The sequence below is a fragment of the Bufo bufo genome, chromosome 9 (genome assembly GCF_905171765.1).
Source record: "Bufo bufo chromosome 9, aBufBuf1.1, whole genome shotgun sequence".
NCBI lineage: Eukaryota > Metazoa > Chordata > Amphibia > Anura > Bufonidae > Bufo > Bufo bufo.
Window position 1 is genome coordinate 51,617,114 of NC_053397.1, and position 22,435 is coordinate 51,639,548.

General features: G+C 43.6%; 1 protein-coding gene across 1 annotated transcript in view; it reads left to right on the forward strand.

The window, feature by feature from the left end:
• The window catches only part of ARHGAP29 (Rho GTPase activating protein 29), a 108,851-nt gene that overhangs the window by 36,528 nt on the left and 49,888 nt on the right, over nucleotides 1–22,435 (forward strand). Inside the window, exon 3 of the mRNA XM_040406669.1 lies at nucleotides 18,485–18,628. Coding sequence (XP_040262603.1) covers nucleotides 18,485–18,628 — 144 coding nt within the window. The remainder of the gene's footprint in view (nucleotides 1–18,484; nucleotides 18,629–22,435) is intronic.

Here is a 22,435-nt window from a genome sequence, read left to right on the forward strand (position 1 = left end):
ACTGCCTTAAATACCGTGGGGCAGACAGCCACAAGCTGGAGTAGATTGGGATGAGCACACGCTGGCCATTAAGCATGTGCACCCTACTGGCCCAGTAGCGTAGTGCAGGCAGGGAGAAGACCTCAGGCAGGAAGCTGCATTCCTCCAACGGCCAGGCCCACCAAGCAAGAGGAGAGGGATGCCCGGGGGGATCTTGACCACTGGAGACCTGGAGAAGGAGGATGAGTTAGTGTTTGAGCGGATTTGCCTGTGTGGATCAGGGAGATATTGACAAGTACGAACCTCCAGTATAACATTAATGTATATGTCCTGGTGTATACAGTAAACGGAGGCCATAAATATGTTAACATAACCTAAAATTCATCCAGTGCGGCAGAAGGAAATAGAAATTTATAATGTCCAATAACGCCGTGATATGCACTAAAATAATCATGACATTTCGGCATAACGTACTATACATGTGTTTGCTGCAAAATATTAATGTGTAGGTATCAATATTTCGCAGCAGAAAATAGCACATCTTTAATACATTTTGGTGTGGTTTATGACTACTTTTACACATGTCCTTTTTTACCGGACACTTAAAACTGTAGGTAAAAAATAAATTGGAGCACATTCTTTTGGTGAGGCTTGTGACATTGTTCTGGGGTAAATTGCTTAGTCAATCCAACTCATGGTGGAGACTGACGAGATGGATCTTGCAGGATAATTGTTGAACAGAAGTGGTCACTTACAAACATTGCGAGCCACAGCCTTGTGCACTGAATGAGCTCTCCGAGACTCTGAACTGATGTCATTCACATCACACAGAGAATGGACGCTACGACTGCTTTGTTTATTTCCCCCCCTTTTGTTCGGACATCTGACCTCTTTCAAATGAAGACCTTGAAACTGTTTCTCCAGGAGACTCCCAAATAACAGGAAGGAAAGACAAAAAGTGATGCCTGTTGTGTCAGCACCTGAAACATGTAGGAGAACGAGCATACGGCGTATTGCGTCTTATGTTTTACGGTTGTCAGACCTAAACACCCCTACCCCCCTATTCTGCCGAAGAAGCTTGTGAAGGGATTTTCAGGGAGTTCCATATTGATGAGCTTTCCTCAGGATAGCTCATCATTATCTGATTATTAATGCCCAGAACCCCGACAATCAGTTGTTGATGTCCCGTTCGTTGGTCACATGGCCTAGACACAGCTCAGTCCCATTCAAGTGAGTGGGCCTGGTCTGCAATACAGGCACAGCCGCTCTATAATGTACGGAGTGCTGATCGGCATGGGTGTTGGAACCCCACCGATTAGGTCCTGAGGATAGACCATCAATATTAAACTCTCAGAAAACTCCTTTAAGATTGTCCATGGTTGGTATCTTAGAGGGGTTTTTCCATCTGATAAAGTGATGGCCTATGTCGGTGGGGATGGAGGGCTGCTGTTCTCAGGAACATTAAAGTCATATCCTAGCAGTATGCCAGATCTTTAAAGGTGTCCAGTCTTTGTCTGTAGCCATGAGACATTGAGGCACAGCCATTGAGGTAGCCTTGTAATTGGAGCCTAATGGTGCCTACTGGCAGACCATACCAAATAGCTGTACTTATTACCTTCCGGAACATTGAGCATAAAAGGCGAATAAACGTTAGTTGCGGAAACCAAAGGTTCACAGCACCCCACCCCCCATGTGAATATTACCCCTTTTCTACTGGAAGCCATTCTTCACCAGCAGTACCAGTGCTTCCCTAGCTTAGTGTAGGCGAATGCTTCAGGGCCAGCTTTCCTTCAGCCTCTACTGTAGGCCGTATTGTTTTCAACAGCAGAAAATAAAATAAGATTATACGTTGCGATAATGTATTCCCGGAGATTAAAATGCATGAGCGAGCACATCTAGGTTGGATGGGATCGGAATCTGCAGGCTAATAAATACAAAAGATGGAGGAATGCGGCATACAGCATATTGAAATGGAATGATGAAAAGCTGCATTGTGGTGGTCTCCGTCGTGGTGGTGGTGGGGGAGGGAGCTAATCTATGAATTTCAATGTAGGGCTGATGCTGGAGCAGCAATTAAATGGATGATATCAAGTGACTAATCTGTTAGTTTAGTCAAATATTTGCTGCTTTTACCTTTTAATTAAAGAAAAGAAAGGGACAGGGATAAATGTTCCATTTTATTGTCCGTGTCTGGACAGTGGGGCATTTCAATAGGGGATGAACCGGCACATGGGAGTCGGAAGATTAACCCTTTACGTATAAACAAACGCAAACGTCTAGACCTTGTGATGTGGATTTTTCATAACAACTGATACTAAATGATAAACTAAAAAAATAATATTAATAATATTTTACCTTCTCACGTGTATTGTAAATGTTTGTAAGCTTCATTAACATTAACACCTATGCTATGGTGTTTATGACCAAAGCCACGACGCATAGCCGGGTCCCTTTCACTGGGGTCTGTTGGGTTACATTGAGGTTTCCTTCAGATTGGTGTTACACGCGGAACTATTCTACTGGGACCTTTGACGGAGCCTTTAATAGAGGACCTATCACCTTCCCTGAAATGTCTGTTTTAGTAGCTATTCATATACATATGTAAGCATTCCTCGTGTGATATCCGTTCTGGAGCATCTGTTCTTTGTAGTGAAGGTCCAGATGGGTGTTACCAGTTAGGCCCCTTTCACACAAGCACCTTGTGTCATGGAGAGCACCCGTCCTGACCTCTCAGCACTGCCGGGTCGCATAGCATTATATTGATTGATGATGCTATGTAGCCCTTACAGTTCTGGAATGTATTGGCTAACACTGACAGCATTATGTCAGTGTTATCCAATACATTCCAGAACTGTAAGGTTTACATAGCATCCTAAATCCGTATAATGCCGGGAGTTCGGGACGGGAGCTGCTGCATACTCACGCTGCGAGTCCGGAGCGTGGAACTCGCTCGCCTGAAAGGAGCCTTAGGGGGGTGTCCCTGGACAGTATGATACTGGCAACACTGGTTGGATAGTGTCAATGTGCAGGGACACACCCCCAACTGGTAAAATCCATATGGTTCTTCAATGCAAATTACTGGTAATTCATTCATAACTTCTAGGATGGCACAACATAGTCTATAGACTAGATGCTGCAGACTTGTTATTACATGGTTACTAAAATAACCTGTCACGTCTCCTGACATGTCTGTCTTAAGGGGCCCATACACCTTCAATAGCTGTCGACCAAACAGTTGTTTCGACCTCGATCCCTCTCAACTTCCCCATACACATAGTGTAGAGTACATGATCCTCTCTGCTCAGCCCAGCGTGTATGTGTTTTCAGTGGGGAGAATGGAGAAAGCTGTTGCCCGACACTTCTGATGGATTCCTATGTCCATGAAGAACATAATCTGTTGTGTATGAGGGCCTCCTGATGGTCCCATAAACTGCAATCTCTGTTTATGGTAGGGATTGAAATCCACTTCCTTTTGCTTCATAATTATGGCAACCACCTAATAATACTGTTGGGTGCAACGTAATGGGATCAGTCAGTGGCACTGCAGTCACACCTTGTAAGTCAGAAGATGTTCAAAAAGTCTAATTATGCTCCCCAAGTCACCCCAGCGTGTCCCTGTCAGATATTGCTTGTCATGTGCCGTATTACAGCCGTATGCTTCATGCCAAGGATCTGATCTCATGCGAGATCGGAAGAGCATTCTAAGGCTAGTTTCACACCGGCGTTGGGTCTCTCTGGATCCGGCAATGCCTGAAGCCACTCCGTTCCCATCCGGCCCCATGAAACTATAATAGGGACCGTTGGAGATCCAGCTGTAATCTGGCAAATCTGCCGAGAATCGTTAAGGGCGAAGACCATTGCGCAAACCTGCCGCTTCCATTATTTTCGTTGTTCTGCTCATGTAATAAAACAGAACAGTGTAAATAGCACAACAATGTGAATAAAGCCATACACAATAACCTGTATTTACTGTATAATTATTACTGTAGTATGTATAGATTGCTATCTGAGGAATGTTGTCGCCCTTCCTGTGTGAAAATTTTTCGAAATTTTGTAATTTTCTATATTACAAAAATGCCTTTTCTTTTGCTTTAGTAACTGAACAACTTTGTTCAACATAAATTTCAATCTTAGTTTTTACGTTTCACCATCGAAAGAATGAAACCAGTGAAGGAATTCTTAATTTTCATGAACTCTACTCTTCTACTGAGGTCAGCGCTGTTATTATGTCTTGCAGTCTACTTCCTGTGCTGGTATTTACTTGTGCAAGTAATGTCACTGTAACACGGTCCCTGAGCAATGTGGGTTTGAAAGCGGATACCAGATTTTTTTTTTTTTTTTTTTCCTTCTTCCCTAAATGATCATCAGACAAAAATCTATATTGAATTAAAGACTTCAAGCTAGAAATTGTGGTGGCTTTTGTAACTTTGCCATTTTAAGGTAATGAGCTTCTCTTAGCTTGTCAAGCGAGTGAAAGGGCAAAAAATTAACTGCTTAATTGTTTTCTCCATCAGTGAAAGAACGTTCCGCTCCTCGGATAGAGAGCACTTTAATTGAGGGCCTGTCCTGCGTAAAGTCAGCCTCCAGTGTCAGTGGCCTGGAGACAAATATAGTTGAAAAAAATCTTGGAAAAGTTGGTTTCATACAAGACTTTTTAGGGAAAAAGGCTCATTTGTCGTGACCTTTTTTCTATCGTGTTTGAAATGAAGCACAAAAGCCTAAAAACCACCACAAAAAAACTGTATAGGTAGTTCTTATCCAGCTTTCCACATCCAAAGAGAGATGAACCACAGTACAAAAAAAAAAGAATCTCCAATTTATCTGTAAGTTTGGACCAGAAAACAGCGTTATCGTGACTACCACAGGAAGCCCTGAGAGGTATATTGCTTAAGTGGCATCCTGCAATGGTGAGTTTCTCTCAGCTTCTTCTTTCTTTCTTCGGTCAGTTCATAACCCCATCAGTACCTGCACTGATAGTGCTGAAGTTAAGATTTTCAACCTCAGGCCCACATGGAGCCCCACTTGGGTTCTGTTGAACCAAACTTATAGGGTTCTATGATGGTTAAGTTGGGTTCAGTAGAACTTCAAGGGATCCAGGTGTTATGGTTGTAATGCACAAGAACATCATCCGTGTTTTGCGGACTGGTCTAAATCTGACCTTTACCAGCAAACCTTCTTCTTTGGATGAAGGCTACTGTCTATAGAACCAGGATTTTTTTCTTTTTAATGGCATTTTATTTACATGTAGAAAGGCGTGACCAAGTGTGGACCATCAATAGCTCCATGTTGCCTGTTTATGGTTATTATGTCTTTTTTTTTTTTTACTCTTGTCACCTGTGGAGACCCTAAATCTCTTTTCTGTAGTGGACAAACAATAAAGCATGGGTCAAATTCATGGTAACCTCATAGTCAGTGCCCTCAGAGAGCAGACACATTTGTCTCTGGAAGGGTATGACCCGAACTCCTTATGGAAGCCTTAGAAACATCTTCTTCTTACTCACTCTCTGAGTACATTGATGATCTGAGAAAGGAATCCCTGTATTTTTTTATTTTTTTTTGTGCCTCTTCCTAAATTTATGACCTCCTATAGCCTCTTCGATCAATGGCAAGAATCCTGGACAGCTGCTTTCTAGACTATTGGTGGTCAGCTGGCTTTTAGTGGATAGTTTATTAAATACCAAAGGGCATTAAATCATTAAGGTCTGATTGAGAACGGGATATTTTTGCCTTTTCTCTTTTACTCTTCTTCACCTTTTTATCTCTTTTATGCCTGCCAAATACGCATTAGGACAGTCATACAAAGCAGAGAGGGGTGCACCTAGCTTTTCTGCTGGCTGAGGAAAAAGCTAAAAATGGCACAAGTGCAGCCCCCCCATGCCAAATTCTCAACTTGACCCCTTCCCTACAGCCCTGCTGTTTAAGGTGCAGGAGGGATATTCAGAGATTTGCACTTCCACAATGGAAGCGCTTATTGCCCATGGCTCATCCGCTGCCCCCACTTTGCCTCAGGTGGCACCAGGTAGGGCCATCTCCTCACTTCGCCTCATTAGCAGTGCACCCCTGAAAGCAGATCCCAATTTTCTAAGGCACATTCATGTGAATTCAGCACACTCGCAACAATATTCTGGGCCATTTGTGCATCTATTGCACGCCTATATATTTATGCTTGTGCCCCATAGTTTCATAGATCTGTAGGACACTAGATTTGACTATTTTAAGGAATTTTTTCTGACTTCTCTCATGTTTAAATAAGAAACTATTTGTACCAAGATGATTTTTGAACCAGTTTTTCTCGTACGTTTTAAAGGATCATCATGCCCTATACCAACCGGACTTGTTTACAGGTGTGATCCTATTGTGTGTGTGTGAGTCTGAATATCTAAACGGCTCTGTATTCATCATGGTAAATTAACACCATTTCAGTAAAGAATCCTCTAGACTGCCTGAAGGAGCAGGCAGTTATCGGGAAGGGACCTTTCCTTCCCAATAACTCCTTGCTGTAACGGCCAATATGGACTAAAATGTGTATGGTCGTGTCTGTGAAATGATTGTTCACCAGATGTTTGCGTGTATTATTAACCATTAACCAACTCCTATCCATGCTCCCCTTCACATATATGCACTCTTCCAGTTTAGTTCCCCTACAGTGTGGTGCAGAAAACGCTGGAGGGGAACCGATGCCAATTTTCTATGGCATCGTTCGTCTACATCTGGTGCATCAGTCGTGATGCCGGATGTCAAATAGTGCCGGACAGAGGAACTCTGCATGCTCAGTTTTTTCTGTCCGGCACTGTTCAGAAATGCAGTACACATATATCAGCTATATCCGCTATATATCGGCTCCCACAAGGTATACCTATGTGTGCACGTGCCCCCTTACTTGTTAAATGATTTTGTCTCCTGTACACATTGTAGTAGCTCCTTTGGATATTGCATAAGAAATTTAATCTAAGTTGCCTCCTGGTGTGATTTTGAAAAGCCACATGCCCCACCACATACAGATGGGTACATTCGATTCGAGCCATTTCTTGTCCAATAAAATAAATTTGTCCGAGGTGTTTGAACGCTTTATGATGGAGTGTATGGTTTAAGATCAGACTTTACCAATGCCACCTTCTCACATGTTCTCTTTAAGGCGATTGGCTGGACATGTTCTGAAAACATTGAGCTAGGCAAGACATCCATGTTGGGATATCGCCCGTCATTCTGCAGTGAGGGTCTACTTGCTCTGACGAAGAGTAATATAGGACCGCGCTGCTTTCTCCTCCCTTCAGGAAGCTGATTTTCCCTTGTTCGTTTCACAGGTGTATAATGGGCACAGGATCAGCTTCCTCAAGGGAGGCCCATTATACACCTGTGAAACAAACCAGGGAGGATCAGCTTCCTGAAGGGAGGAGAAAGCAGCGCGGTCCTATATTACTCTTTGTCTGATCTGTGTGAACTGAACCCACTTCACGTTTGGCACCTGCGGCCCATGTGAAAACAGGCAACGTATTAGAGACTTTTATATTTCTGTACTTGCTCTGACCGTTGGGTTGGAGATGCAAGAAGTTCCGCATCTTTCCAGTAGTGGTACCATTTCCTAGTAAGCAGCCTGAACCTATTTGAGTACTGTACTCAAGACTTCCAAATTAGATTCATTAGTAGAAGGAGCAAGGAGAAAACTGGATAGGCGGTTGCATTGCAAAGCAATCCTCTCAGAAGATGTACAAGAAGAACGCTTTTATTTGTTGAATGGACAGCGCTTTTCGGGATCGAAAGGATCCCTTCAACAGGTTAGACACCCTTATTTTTTATAACCCAGGTAACCCTCCAACAGATGAACAAACCTCAGTGACCTCACTGTCTATAGGAGTGATGGCTAACCTCCGGCACTCCCAAGATGCACACTTGCTCGGCTGTTCTCAGAACTCCATAGAAATGAATGGAGCATGCTGGGAGTTGTAGTTTCACCACAGCTGGAGTGCCAGAGGTTAGCCATCACTGGTCTATAGTGTCTCCATTCTGATGTCCTTCATATTGTTTTTACTTCAACACACCACCTATTGATCTCACCAAGGAACCACTCGACTTCACAGTGTCACCTAGTCCCCCAGTTCTCATTGCTCCATGAAGACAACTGGGGCTCCTTGCGGGTCAGGCTCAGGACAAGGCCCTTTCCTCATGTTCTAGGGATTTGGGAGTTGCTAGTTATAAAGTTCTCTCTGATAATCCCTTTGGCCATATTAACCCTCAACAAATTTGTTGCAGAAATTTCCGAGACTGTCCCAGTCATCTAAATGGGACTTGCAGATGTCCAAGCACTTGCTGCAGAAATGACTTCATTCAGATGTGTGGATCTGATTCTCAGTCTTAGACATTCGTACCGAGTTTAAAGTTAAGCTGTCAGCAAGTTAAACTCAAGACGCCTGTGACAGTACCCTCCCTGGCCGGGATCGCATGTAGAATGTCAGAGACTGCAGTCAGCGCACACGTGATGTTCATTCTCAATACCTTGACATACATCTCATCCTAATGTTAGGGAGAGTCGGGGGGGGAGTGAGGGGGGTTAGCATTATAAATATATAAATATGGAGCTTTATTGCTATGGTGATGTAAAAGTGTCTCCCCATAGTTATAAAAATGGATAATAAAAGTTATAAATTACAGCGGAATATCACATGAAAAAAAGGAAATATATATATATATATATATATATATATATATATATATATATATATATATATATATATTTTAAAATATATAAAAAAGGTCTTAGAAATATAAAAATATGCAATAAATATTGGATATTAAATAATATGCCCCTTTCTTTCAAAAATGTTAAAAATATTAAAATATGTGAACTAAAAAATATTTTCTTTATAGATTAATATATAATAAATGAATAATGGATCATAAAAACATCATTTTGTATATACACCTGCGCCTATTGTGTTTTATCGTTGTCTCAATAGTTTGAGACCAAACTGTACTAAAGTATTCAACTGATAAATCTAAAACATTTATATTCTCGATAGGGTTTGGTACGATTCTGGAACCCATTTAAGTGGGCTAACTTTTAGTCCTTTTGGGTCTCCCTCATGATGTGACACAAAGTGCCAAGATACACTATGAGTAATAACTTGAGGGTTAATGCTTGAGCGATGCTCATTCATGCGTTCTCTCAGAGTTTGGGTTGTTCGACCTACATAAGAATGTTACAGGGGCACTGTAGTAGGTAGATCACGTTGGAAGCACCGCAATCCATGGTACGTTTCAAGGAAATAGGTTTTTGTGGTGGAGTTTAAAGTTACCCCTAGAAATCTCAGAACTATTAGCTTAAACGTAATAAGCTCAAGTTTGCCTGATTTCCTCTTTCTTTCCAGAAGCAGGTGAACATTTTGTGTGTCATGATCTGCATGGTTGGCTCTCTCCAGGTTGGTTTCGGGTTTAGTTTCTGATTGTAGGAGGCTATCGGTTCTGGCACAAGCCACACTTCCCCCTGAGTTTCCGTAGCTCAGTCTGCCCCCGTGGAGGCCATTAGATTGTGTGTATCACTGAGTAACTAGACTGGGTTTAGATTATAGAAGGTTTAGCCTTTATCACAGTGAAACAAACATCGTGCTTTGTGCATTGTTTCTTTGTTATCTGTGCTGTCGGTGGCTTCTCTACAGATGAACGGGAATACAAGAGACATCCTGTACCAGCCAGATGAAATATGCTGAGATCAGTGCTACTGTCGACTGCGTGGCATCTTTTCTGTTTAGCACCACAGAACTTTTGTTTGTTGGTGCTGCTTTTACTATTTTTTATATCCTCGGTGAGCGGATTTCTTCACTATTTGTTTGTGTAGGTAAGTGAGGTCGGATTGGATCATATCTAGAATGTGGCCAAACTAGTTGCACACTATCCCTTTCCTCTGGCACCGACACCTCACTACCTGAGCCAACTCTTGGCTCTTGCAGATCCTGAATTCCTCTGGTTGCATTTAGTTTGATTAATGTGGTCTTTGTGTTTGGACTGATCATTTTAACCATTTAGTACCTTTCTGATTACCTTCCCTGATTTGCACGTTTTTGTTTTTTTTCTTAGTAGATCTAATATTTTTCCCCCAAAAAAATGACCAGCAAATCTAAGGCTGACCATACATGATGAGATCAGTCAGTGGAAATGGCTGATTTTGTCCATTTGGCCGACCAGCAATTTGAAATGCTACACTCATACATTATGTCCTATGGGAGGCTTCATTCTATCAGAAAAGTGATCCGTCATGTTCATTTAAAAAAAAAAAAACATGTACATTATAGTTCAGTTTGGCCTAGATACTGCTGGTGGGATTGTTCATACAAGTCGTCCGAAGTACGATTGCTCATTCCCATTCTGGTAGGTATAATCGTATTGCTAAGTTAAGGTCTTTTGACTCTGGTCTCCTATTGTTTCTAGCAGGAGGCTGCGCTGCTGTTGGTGCAGCCAGTGTTATAAAGCAGCAACGGCGCCAAAAACTAACATGTCCTTTCTTTGCAAGGTGCTTGGATGGATCTGCCGGAAGCCTCAGTAGGTGTCTGCTCACAATTTAGCTCCATTTAATGGTGTTAAACTGGGAGCTGGTCCACAGACATCAAATTGGAGAACCATGTTTGAAACCGACACATGACCCAGTGACGAGACCCACTAATGTGGCCAGTGATTGGCTGCCACGACCATGTGACCCACATCAAACCGGATGTTGAGGCGGGGAGACTGGAGATCTGCAGCTGTTTGTCGACATCTGTCCCACCTTACTTCCCTATACACATACAGGCTTGATTCGGTGTATGTGTTTTCAATGGGGAAAGAGTATTTGGGGGGTACTATCTCTCCTTGGGGAGAGAGCGCCTTAGTCTGTGTGAGGAGTCTTATAGGCCATACGTGCTCCACTGGAACTCTGGGAAGAAAGGGATGCAAATGAGCTGTTAACAAGCTCTGCCTCTAATGCCACCAGATGTAAGGCAGCTATCCTGAAAGTCAATGTTTGACCCTTTAAACAGGCCTTGAGACATGACTCCGATATTAAATAAGCCAGACAGCTGCCAAACATGTCTGGTAGTGGCTTTTCTCGTGGGAGAACAAAAGGACGGAGTGGAAAAATTCAATTTGCCCCATTCTTTTCTCCCACTACATCATCTGTTGGACGAGAGATAGGAACTTCCTAAACACATTACACTGATGGCTCTTCCCGCTGAAAACTGTGCTTTCGACAATACACTGTGTGTGGAGGACCATGAAGCTGTCCGTACACAACAGTTGTCCAAAATGGCATATTTTGACCATTTTAGCTACCTTTGTTTGAGGTTTATGTGATAACTTTTTTTTGCTAGGCAATAGGAAAGTATTATCAGTCAGGTTAGATTTTTTTCATCTGTTGTGGGCAGGGCTGGCTGAATACACAGCTGACCAGTTGCCACTTTGCACAGGTTTTGATGGTTGCGTAGACTATTGAGGAGTTTCCTTCTGGCAGATCATAATCTTATGTGTAGGGCCAGCAATAGAGTGACTGACTGATTCTGAGAATTTCTGTGCACGTTGGAAGTGTACACCGAAACTGAGAAAATGGACTTGTATAAAGCTAAAGTTTGATTTAGACTAACCAATAATTGTCCAGATTATTGGGAATGACCGTTCCTGCAAAATCTCGTTCCCAATAATCTAGCCATCTAAATGTGCTGCAGAGCAAAACACTCGTTCATCTGGTGATCCTGTAGTTCGTGCAGGCACCACCAATCATCGTTTCTGAGCAGCAGATCGTACTGTCTAAATAGCGATCTGCTGCCCAGGAACAATGATGGTGTATGGGGACGAGGCCTTGCTACCAATCCCTCGTTCTCCTACAGTGAAGGAGATCAATACATGCAAACACAGCGGCGTCTTCACTGAGTGAGCAGCCGTCAGGAAGGAACGCTTCGGCTGCTCCATTGGCCCGTCTAAACCGGTCTTGAGTGCCTAGATCAGTACCAGGATTGGCGGCTTTTTGTCTGTTTTTGTTTGTAGTATCTGGTTAGATGGCGTTCACGCTGAATCAGTTTCACAGAGGTGTCATTATTGTAGAACTTAAAGGGTTCTCCGGGCTACAGATATTGATAACCTATCAGGATAGGTTATCAGTATCGGCTTGGTGGGGGTACAATACCCGGCTCCCCTGCCGATCAGCTGTTTTGGCCAGCTGCAACACCAGAAACTACTTGTATAGAGCAGAAGGCTCCTTACACTATGTAGTTTCTGGCATTGGCGTACTGAAACTCTGCTCCCATTTACTTGAATGGGAGTTGAGCTGTGTAGCCGGCGCGGCCACTACACAGTGTAGAAAGCTGTCTGCCTTCAGCTCCGAACACTGTATCGTTTCTGGCGCTGCAGCTGCCCAACACAGCTGATTGGTGTGGGTGTCAGACCTCCATCAGTCTGATATAGATGACCTATACTGAGGAGAAGACTGGAGAACCTCACCCACTTGGCCGGACCTGCAAAGGAAAGCTTACTTTCCAGCACTGTCTCTTTGCTCCTTCTCCTCCCAGCCTTCGATGCTCCGCCGGGCCCCCTCTCGGAAAGCATCCATTTTGACCCTGTAGCCAATCATTGGCTGTGGCAGTGACCGGCTCACCTTGCTTCATGTGACCGTTTGTCATGATGTAAGGTGAAGCGATGTCAAACCGGATGATTTTGTCGAGGGAGCCCAACAGAGCATCGCAGGCCCGGAGGCGATGGAGCGAGAAGCAGGCAAGTCAGCTTCCCTTTACAGGTCCGGCGAAGTGGGTGGAAAGGGGGGCAGGATTGCCGACCACCCTCCATTGTTGCACAGAATGAAAAAGAAAGAGAATATTCATTTCAGCTAAATATGCCTGAAATACTTGTCAAAAGTCCAGAATGTAGAAATCAAAGTTCAATGTACTGCAGCCACCCTACCATAACCAGTGATCAGTAGACTTCAGGGACTGGTTTGAGTTTTTTTTTTGGTTTGGTGTTGGCCATGTTTTTAAGAGTCCTTGACTGTCTATCTTGTAGTTGTCCATTACATGAGCAACCCTTCTGTAAAAGTAACTAAATGTTGAACATTGTTCGTCCTTCAATTAGTGTGACAATCATTCACCAGACAGTTGATCGTGCCATGGCTTTTTAACCATCAACCTACTTCTATCTAATGTGTATCCAGTGCCTCTTGGAGTATATGATGTTTTGACCAAAAAGTGACCATTAGACATTAGGTAACTATGGATGAAATGTGATCTTGGCCTTGACATAACACAACAGTTGAAGACTTCTTTTTCCTCAAAAGTTCCTGGGGTTCCTGTAAAATCTCTCGAATTGAGAAGATTGATCATGGATGATATGAATCTCACTAGTACCATAAATGTGGACTGCACTACTTGGTGGTTTCTCAGAAGAGGAACATCTGAGCCCTTTTGCCTGTTTCACTTTTTGCTGTAGGAAATCTCATTACTGCTCTAATATTGAAATTGGATGATGGCTCTTTGTACAGTATATTCCTTGAAAGCTTCACCATAGAAATACAATCTTGCTCAGAACACCTGGAACACGAGTAGGTTACAGATCATTCCTAGAAAGTGAATAGGCCCCAGTAGGTTGTTATGGTATTGTTGGAATGTGTAAGCACATAAGCTGAGTTTTGTTAACGATTTTCTGTATTTTTTGCAGTTTTTCAGCAGTTTATACCTTTAACGAGACTTCATTGTGGTTTGTTTGTGTGCATCTTCCACAGGAGGTGTTGAACAAGTAACGTCTCTTGCTGGCATGCAGGCCAGATTTGTCTGGAGTACATTAAAACCTGCCAAAGTGGTGCCTGGCAAAGTGTGCCGGCCTTTTCTTCTGAAGATCTGGCCTATTGTCCATCTGCACATTTCATAAAACAAATGTCTTTTCATGCCCGTGTGCGTGCTCCGACACTGTTCCGGGTCACTGGTCCATTTAAAGGCTAACCTCCCCATTGTTAGGTGCTCAAAACCTGGCCTGTGAATTTCGGATGCTGAACTATTTTTAAATGGAACTTTTTTTTCTGAGCTTGTTTATCAGTCTCTGTGAACGCGCAATGTATTAACACATGCATTGTGGTCATTTTCATCGACCACATATGAACCGATCAACCATAACATTAAAACCAAGTAAAGTGAAGAACATTGGGGGCAAATTCACAGGCAGCAGGTTTGTTGCAGAAATTTCTGCAACCGCCTCATTCATCTGAATTGGGCGTGCAGAAATTTTCCCCAACAAATTTACTGTGTGTGAATCTGCCCTTTCCAGGCCACCTGTTGATATATTCTACAGCCGGTGAAATGTTAGTTCTTGAAGTTGACGTGTAGGAAGCAGAGAAAATGGGAAAGGGTAGCTTCACACCTCTGTTTAACTGTTCTCACAGAGAAACCATTAAAACCAGATATTTTTACCAGCCTGAAGCTGGCATTTGGCTGGAAAGCAACCCCCATTATAGTCGGCAGTATCCAGCTAGGCCAGGTCCAAGGAATCCCGGTAGGTTGTTGTCAATGGGCTCTGGCAGTGAACATCAGTATCCGGTTAGGCCAGGTCCAGGGAATCCTGGCAGGCTGTTTGCTGAAACAGCATGCTGGATCTGTTCAACACGAGTTTGAACCTGCTCTGAGGAGAGTCATCTTGACAAGTGCCAAATTGTGATGGCTGGATCACTGGGTCAGATCATCTCCAAAGTGGAAGGCCTTGTGGTGCATTCCCGGTATGCAGTGGTTAATACCTACCAAAAGTGGCCTGAGGAAGGACAACAGGTCAACCGGCAACATGGTCATGGGTGCACAAGACGTTCAAGAGGAGAGAAGGCCAACCCATCTAGTCCGGTCCGATTTCACCACAAGCTGCTAAAAAAGTTAAAGGGAACCTGTCACCGGGATTTTGTGTATAGAGCTGAGGACATGGGCTGCTAGATGGCCGCTAGCACATCCGCAATACCCAGTCCCCATAGCTCTGTGTGCTTTTATGGTGTAAAAAATAACGATTTGATACATATGAAAATTAACATAAGAGTCATTTCTTACTTGTGTGACCAGAGAAGAGTTTTTTCAAGCTCTGACTCATCTCAGGTTAATTTGCATATGTATCAAATCGGTTTTTATACACAATAAAAGCACACAGAGCTATGGGGACTGGGTATTGCGGATGTGCTAGCGGCCATCTAGCAACCCATGTCCTCAGCTCTCTAACCAAAATCCTGGTGACAGGTTCCCTTTAAAGGGGTTATCTGGTAATTGTTATTGATGACCTAGCCTCTGTGAGTAATTTGGCCTCTTTGTGGCCATGTGACGTCACGTTGATCGGTCACATGGCCTAGTTGAAGCTTGGCCCCATTGAAGTGAATGGGGCTGATCTATAATACAAAGCACCGCCGCTATACAATGGATGGCACAGTGCTTGGAACTAGCTGCACTCCCCAGAGATCCGGCACTCGGACCCCTGCCAATCTGATAATGATGATGACCAATCCTAAGGGTAGGTCATTATTATCTATCACTAGATAACCCCCTCCAAAGAGGTTGTGTAGTACTACAATAGTGATATCAGATTTGCAGGGGCCTGACTCCCATCACGCCCACCAATCAGCTGTTTGAAGAGGTAGCGCCTCTTGTGCGAGCGCTGTTTCTGCTTTCAAATTGCCTGTGCGCCATCTCTGTGAGGCGGAGCAGTGTAATTAAAACTGCTCGCCTGCTTCACTTGAATGGGACGAGCAGTTGTAATTACACTACGCTGCCTCTACCAAGGAAACAACGCGCAGGTCATTTTGAAGCAGAAGCAGCGCCCGCACAGGCGGCGTTACCTCTTCACAATGCTGATGGGTGGGAGTGACGGGAGTCAGACCGCTGCATATGTGATATTGATGACCTATCAGCGGATAAGTCATCAGCATTGTGGTACTGCACAACCCCTTTAATCTTGGACACATCAGAGGTCTAGCGTTAAAGCTTCCTTTGGTGACAGGATGTTAACCTACGCAACATTAGGCCAGTGATTTTCATGTCCTGGAGGATTGGTGTGTGTCTATGGATAAACATACCTCAAAGGGGTTGTGTCACATCAGCAAATAGCATTTATCATGTACAGAAAGTGAATACAAGGCACTTACTAATGTATTGTGATTGTCCATATTGCCTCCTTTGCTGGTCTGCGGTGTTTGCTCCATGTGAGAAGATGCCATTCTACTGCTCTTCGCTTCTAGCCGAGCTCCAGTTATATACAGCGGATATAGCCATTGTCCAGCATGTCTGTAGGATCAATAGTGCATCTGGAGGCATTGAGCAATATAGGCTTTACGTTTTTTTAGTGCTCCCTATTGTGAGTTCCAAGGGGAGGCGGAAATTGACGCAAGGGCAAAGCCACGTGGAGTGGGAGGTGATCTGCTGTGCTGGACTCTGCCGGTGGAGGTTCATGGTTAGCCCTAGTGGTCCAGATGAGGTAGAGAGTTGGGTCTTTATGTCATTCTTGTCCAAGTTGGTTCCTTTAACTTCTCAGCCCACGTATGGTATGTGCCCACCAACATTGTCTTGCACACAAGTGTCTAATGATAGATTGGTACTTGCCCATTTCTTCCTACTTTGAGAAGTAGTTTGATGGTTGAAAATGCATTGTGGAATGACCCCCCCGCCCTGTTTGTATTACATGTAGCTTTATGCAATTAATTGTTATCAGGATGTATAATCCCCTCTGCTGGGCTCTCGGGTTCAGCCCCTCTGTCCTGGCCTCGGTTTGGCCTGTTTCCCAACCTCTGCAGTTTACCAGGTTTCTTATCTTGATTTGGCTGCTCCCAGATCCTGTGTCAAGTGTCACCAGCTTCAGAATATTAACCACATGGAATGTGTCCTGTAATGCATTCATCTGTGCTGACCAAGAGACCTGAGCTAGATGATCACTGTGGCTGTGTGCTGGATATGACGGGTGGGCAGTCTTTTCTCTGTCTAATGGCGTCTTTACATGATCCGACCCAGCCGGTAGTTATCGGGAATGATCTGTTTGTTCGTTCCTGATAATTGCCTGCTTGTCTTAAATGGTGAGAGCTACATTGACGTGCAGCAATCAACTCCTCTGAATGGGGACAGGGGATCATCGCTGCTCATCCCCATGGAGAATCATTGGGGTCATTAATCAAAGACTGGCTTTTTACACCTGTCTTTGATAACCCAATATGATTAAGTGCAGGCCTCGTCATAAATTAGGCTCACCTCCTTCAGTCCATGTGCCTGGGACAAAAACTACCCCAGCCCATGACTGAAGTAGTTTTCAGTCCTTTTTTACGTCTGCAAATTTGCTGTGGCCCATAGCCCTGCCCCCGCCACTCCCCGATAGTGAGGACAATAAAAACAACAAAAAACAATAAAATATTGTAGCACAGGCGTTTTTTTGTTTTTTGTTTTTTCACCAAAATCTGCCGTAGCAATATTAGTAAGTGGACCCCATAGTTTTTGGGCAGCAGATCTCTGTTTAGACCGCACAATCAGCTGGCCAGAAACACTGATTTAGGTGCCCACATCAGCAATGGTTTTACCCGATTGCTCATTCATGGGTTATTGGCGGCACCTTTATACGGGGCAATCATCGGGATAGCAATCCTCCGTGTAAAGGCTCAGTCACTGCATGCAACGTACAGATCTAACCCTCCATCTCCGTCTCAGTGATGTCTCTGATATGTTTGCTGCGGTATTTGTCATATACCCACAGCAGAAAGAGATCTAGCATTGCAGTTTGTGGCTTCCTCTGTACTGTGAGTGTCTATGCTTATATATTTTTTATATTTATTTTAACATTGCACCGAGTGAAATTGGTCCTGTAAGAAGTTCCTATTAGATCTGACCGCCAGTAGTGTCCTATAAGTGGGTAGACCAGCACCCTCTTAGACTCTGTTCATAGTAGGCCATTATCAGTAACAAACTGTTAGTTTCTGATAACTGCCTGCTCATCAGAGGAGGCGAGAGCTGCATTTCCATGTAGCAATCACCCCTGCTGTATTAGGACGAGCTATTGTTACTGTGATCGCTCATCCCCATAGCGAGTCATTGTTCCTGGGCAGCCGATCCCTGTTTAGACGGCACAATCTGCTGCCAAGATGATTTAGGTCTCCACCATCGATGCCTTTTCCCAATGAAGCAAGCATTTGCTCGATCATCAGGTGATTGACTGCACACAGGGCAATTATAGGGAATGAGCGCTCATGGAAACCCTTCACCCCAGGCATTGCCCCAGTTGTCACCCTGAATAAAGGGTATTCAAAGCAGCTTTGGCAGGCATCCGGGCATGGACTCAATGCTTGGGTAGATCATATACCAGTCACTGGGTTCCCCATATGCCCATTACCCAACTGTAAACATTCGGGTAACTGCACAGAAGCTTTGTTTTGTCAGGTTAGTGAGTGGTATGTTATTTTATTAGTTTTTTTTTATACTGTTTTTCATTATAATCAGTTGCGTCAGTCTATACATTTCGCTGACTGGATTTATTGAAACATTTCTGCCTTTTTATTTTTCAGAGAATCAAGACAGCTTACACCAAGTGGTACATGAACGCCTGGGAGAGCTGCTGCGGGTGCTGAAAGGGGTGATAAGCAAGCACCAAACTCTTAATTCTGTGGATATTCTTGGCGCAGCCGGGACGGTGATCGCTAAGGTGAAAGGTGAGCGATGGGATCGGGATGACCAGTGTTCTGCTATAACCTATGCATTAGGGCTCCTGCACATGACCATATGTATTTCGCGGTCCGCAAAACACATATCCACAAAAAAAACGGATGACATCCGTGTGACGTCAGTGTTAAATTTATTTTTTTGCAGATCCATTGTAACAATGCCTTTCCTTGTCCGCAAAACGGGCAAGAATAGAACATGTTCTATTTTTTTGCAGAATGGACTTGCGGACATACAGATAAGGAATGCACACAGATTAGCGTTTATTTTTTTTGGCAGCACCATTGAAATGAATGGTTCCATATATGGGCCGGAAAAAAAACGGAATGGACACTGACAAATAATAAGTTTGTGTTCATGAGCCCTTAGTGCAGAGTACAACCCAGAACATGGATTTTTTTCAGTTCAATGGTGATAAATTTCTAGGAACAGAATATGTTTTTTCATCCTGTCTTCTAGTATATATGAGTCCTTTTCTTTTATGTCTTCAGTGTTGAGCAGAACGTATCTAACGTCCTGTGTATTAAAGGGGTGGTCCAGCATCCTTTCTTCTGAAAACAGCACCACCCCTGTCCATGGGTTGTGGCTGGTATTGCAACTCGACTCCATTGGAGTCAGTAGCGCAGGGATGCAATACCACACACAACCTGTCGACAGGGGTGGTGCTGTTTTTGGAGGAATGCAGCCATGTTTTTCAACCCCTTTAAGCTGCCATTGCACATAACATAATTGGTGACCCGAGTGGCTGATTTTGGCCATTTCACCTGACCATTGTCTGAAAATGATTCACAAGCGATCGTTCGCAATGGCTACTACTGTATAGAGGGGCAGTCCTTCGCCACTTTGCTCATTGACTCCCTGTTTGGCCAGTTTAATCTGGCTTTTTGCTGGTTGGGACCTTTCGTTCAAATAAAGCCACAGACTCATTGGCAGCATTCCTTGGTTGGCCAGCTTTACTGGGGTCTTTTGAGACTAGTGAAGAAGGCCTGAAGTGCCGCCACTCTCATTCTTGGAGTCTGGTATTTCACTTCAGGCCTATACAGTTAATGGTATGGAGGCAGTACTGGGGATGCGACTTTAACCCTTTCACGACCGGGCCTAAAAAAGGCTTAAATGTCCAGGTAATTTTTTGGTGATTTTGTGCACATGGTTGTTTTCTTGACCCTAACTTTATTTGTTTGACAACCCAAATAATTTTTGCAATGTTTTTTTTACTTGATGCTTAATACTTTTTATTAGTATGGTGGTTTTTTTTTTAGATTTTTTTTTTTTTTGCCTTTTGTTTAGGTTTACCGGTAATTGGGGGGGAAACCGCTAATTCCCATTAAAAAGTAATTAAAAAAAAAAAAGTTTTAGCTTTTTATTTCTTAAATATTAAAACTGACAAGAAAATTCATTATTGCAATGAATTCCCTATTTTGTGACAATCGTTTTGATATATAACCTGTATAGGTTTGAGTGAACGGGGAGACTATGGTAACTGTTTCCGTTAGCGACATCATTTAAAAAAAAATTAGTTTTTTTTGTATTTTTTTTTTTATTTTTTTACTTCTATTTTAATTTATTTTTGGCATTTAATATGTCCCCCAGGAGGTCATTAAAAGACCTCTGGAGGACTGACTTTTTTTGATGACTGTACTTGTGAGTTATAACCTCCCTTCTGATCCTCAGCTGTGTCATGTGACCAACACTCTGACTCTCCAACTAAGGACTCTTGCACACGACCGTATGCCCTCTGAGATATACGGTCTGTGAGCGGGCCATATGTCCCGGGGCGGCATTGATCGTGCGCACGGGAGCGCACAGCATCATAGATTACAATGATGGTGTGGACGTCGGGCGGGGTTATTGTTCCGCACTCATATGATCTTATGAGTACGGGACATTAGTCCCACGGGCGGCCGACGTGCACAGCATCATTGTAATCTATGATGCTGTGAGCCCCTCGTGCGCACAATCAATGCCGCTCCGAGACATATGGCCTGCTGACGGACCGTATATCTCGGAGGGCATACGGTCGTGTGCAAGAGTCCTAACACTGCGTCTTATGTGTGGGCAGGAAGCCAGCTTCTCTATTCATTCCTATGGGAGCCTTGAGATCAGTCTCATAGGAATGTCTAGGGAAACGGGCTTCTTCTCCTCCCATAAGATGCTGTGCCCGAGTCATAGGGGGACATTTATCAAAACTGGTGTACAGGAAAACTGGCTTAGTTGCCCATAGCAACCAGAGTCCACGTTTCATTTTTCAGAGCTCCTTTGCAAAATGGAAAGGATCAATCTGATCGGTTGCTATGGGCAACTAAGCTAGCTTTCCTTTACACCAGTTTTGATAAATGACCCCATAATGTCGGTCACATGATATGTCTGAGGACCATAAAGCATCATTCACAGGTCCATGTCCAAGCTCAAATCCGTGTCAGTGATGCATCCGTGAAGCGGGCCGTGAAGGATCCATGTTGGGTCCATGTGTCCGTTTTTTGCTGTGCGTGTTGCATCTGTGTTTCACTGACATTGAACAGCTGAAAAATAGTTTTCATAGCATCTCTTTCTAATGATCCGTGGTTTTCACGCACCCATAGACTATAATGGACGTGATGGATCCGTGAACACGGACAAAATAGAGCATGCGTCCATGCTGAAAACACGGACCCACGGACCGTGCTAAAACACTGACGTCTGAATACAGTCCGTGGAGAACACGTGCAGCAGATGTCCGTGGAACACTGACGTGTGAATGAGGCTTAAGGGAGTGGATAACTCGGAGGTACAGCCACCAGTAAGTAGGTTACCTTCACTACAATTTACATCATGTACCTTTCTTTCTGGCCAGACAATAAAAATTTTGGACGCGTTCTTCTTCTTTAAGCTGCACTGTGATTGGTTTCTGTGGGCAAAGAAACTAGTTTTTCGTTTGGCGGTGTTTACCGTGACTTTCATTGATATTTGGACCTGTGTAGACAAGCACTATAGACACCTACCCAAAAAGCAGAGATAGACATGATGGAGGACATTGCATCAATATTTTGTTGCAAGGACCTTTTTATGCGACGTTTCTTGACACTTGAGTGGCGGGGCTGAGAACAGGTGTAAAAGAGATGGAAAAACGACTCCATTCGGGGGCTGGAGAAGTTTTTACTCTAGGTGCACTGACTGCTGCAGGTGCACTTAATTTATGACTAGGTGCACGCCTCTTCATAAATGAGGTGAATCCTCTGGTGGGGGGGCAAAAAACGGGGTGAAAAAAGCAAGTCTTTGTAAGTGACCCCCAATATTCCAGTCTTCTATAGCCAATTAGACTGCTCAAGGAGTCATTGTGAATGTTGTAGGGGTCCGGCTACAGTTTGCTGTATACCAGAGTGTTAGCAATACTATAATAGTAATCATATCACAAGGATATTTAAAAAAAAAAAAAAAAAAAATCTGTTAAAATACACTAGAAATGTGCAAGCTTTTTGGGTGTATCTGTGTGCCTAGCTCCTAAGATCCCTGATGTAAGGTACTTTATCTAATCTTTATACCCCCTGACCCTTCCAGTTAAAACCAGTGAATCATGCCGGCCGTCTATAGAATTTATGGCCCGTAGCTCTTTTCTACATGGAAGTTGTGACGTTTAGATTTTTCTTCTTCTTTCACTTCCTTCCATGTGATTCATAGATCCTGAGAGCAAAAAACCCCTCTTGGCAATAATCTTATTACTAGCCGGTTTTGGCGAGTACAATATAATGAATCTTCTGTTATCTTAAGGTTTTTAGAGATGGGACATGACTTACATAGTTATGACATTGACGGCGTGGAGC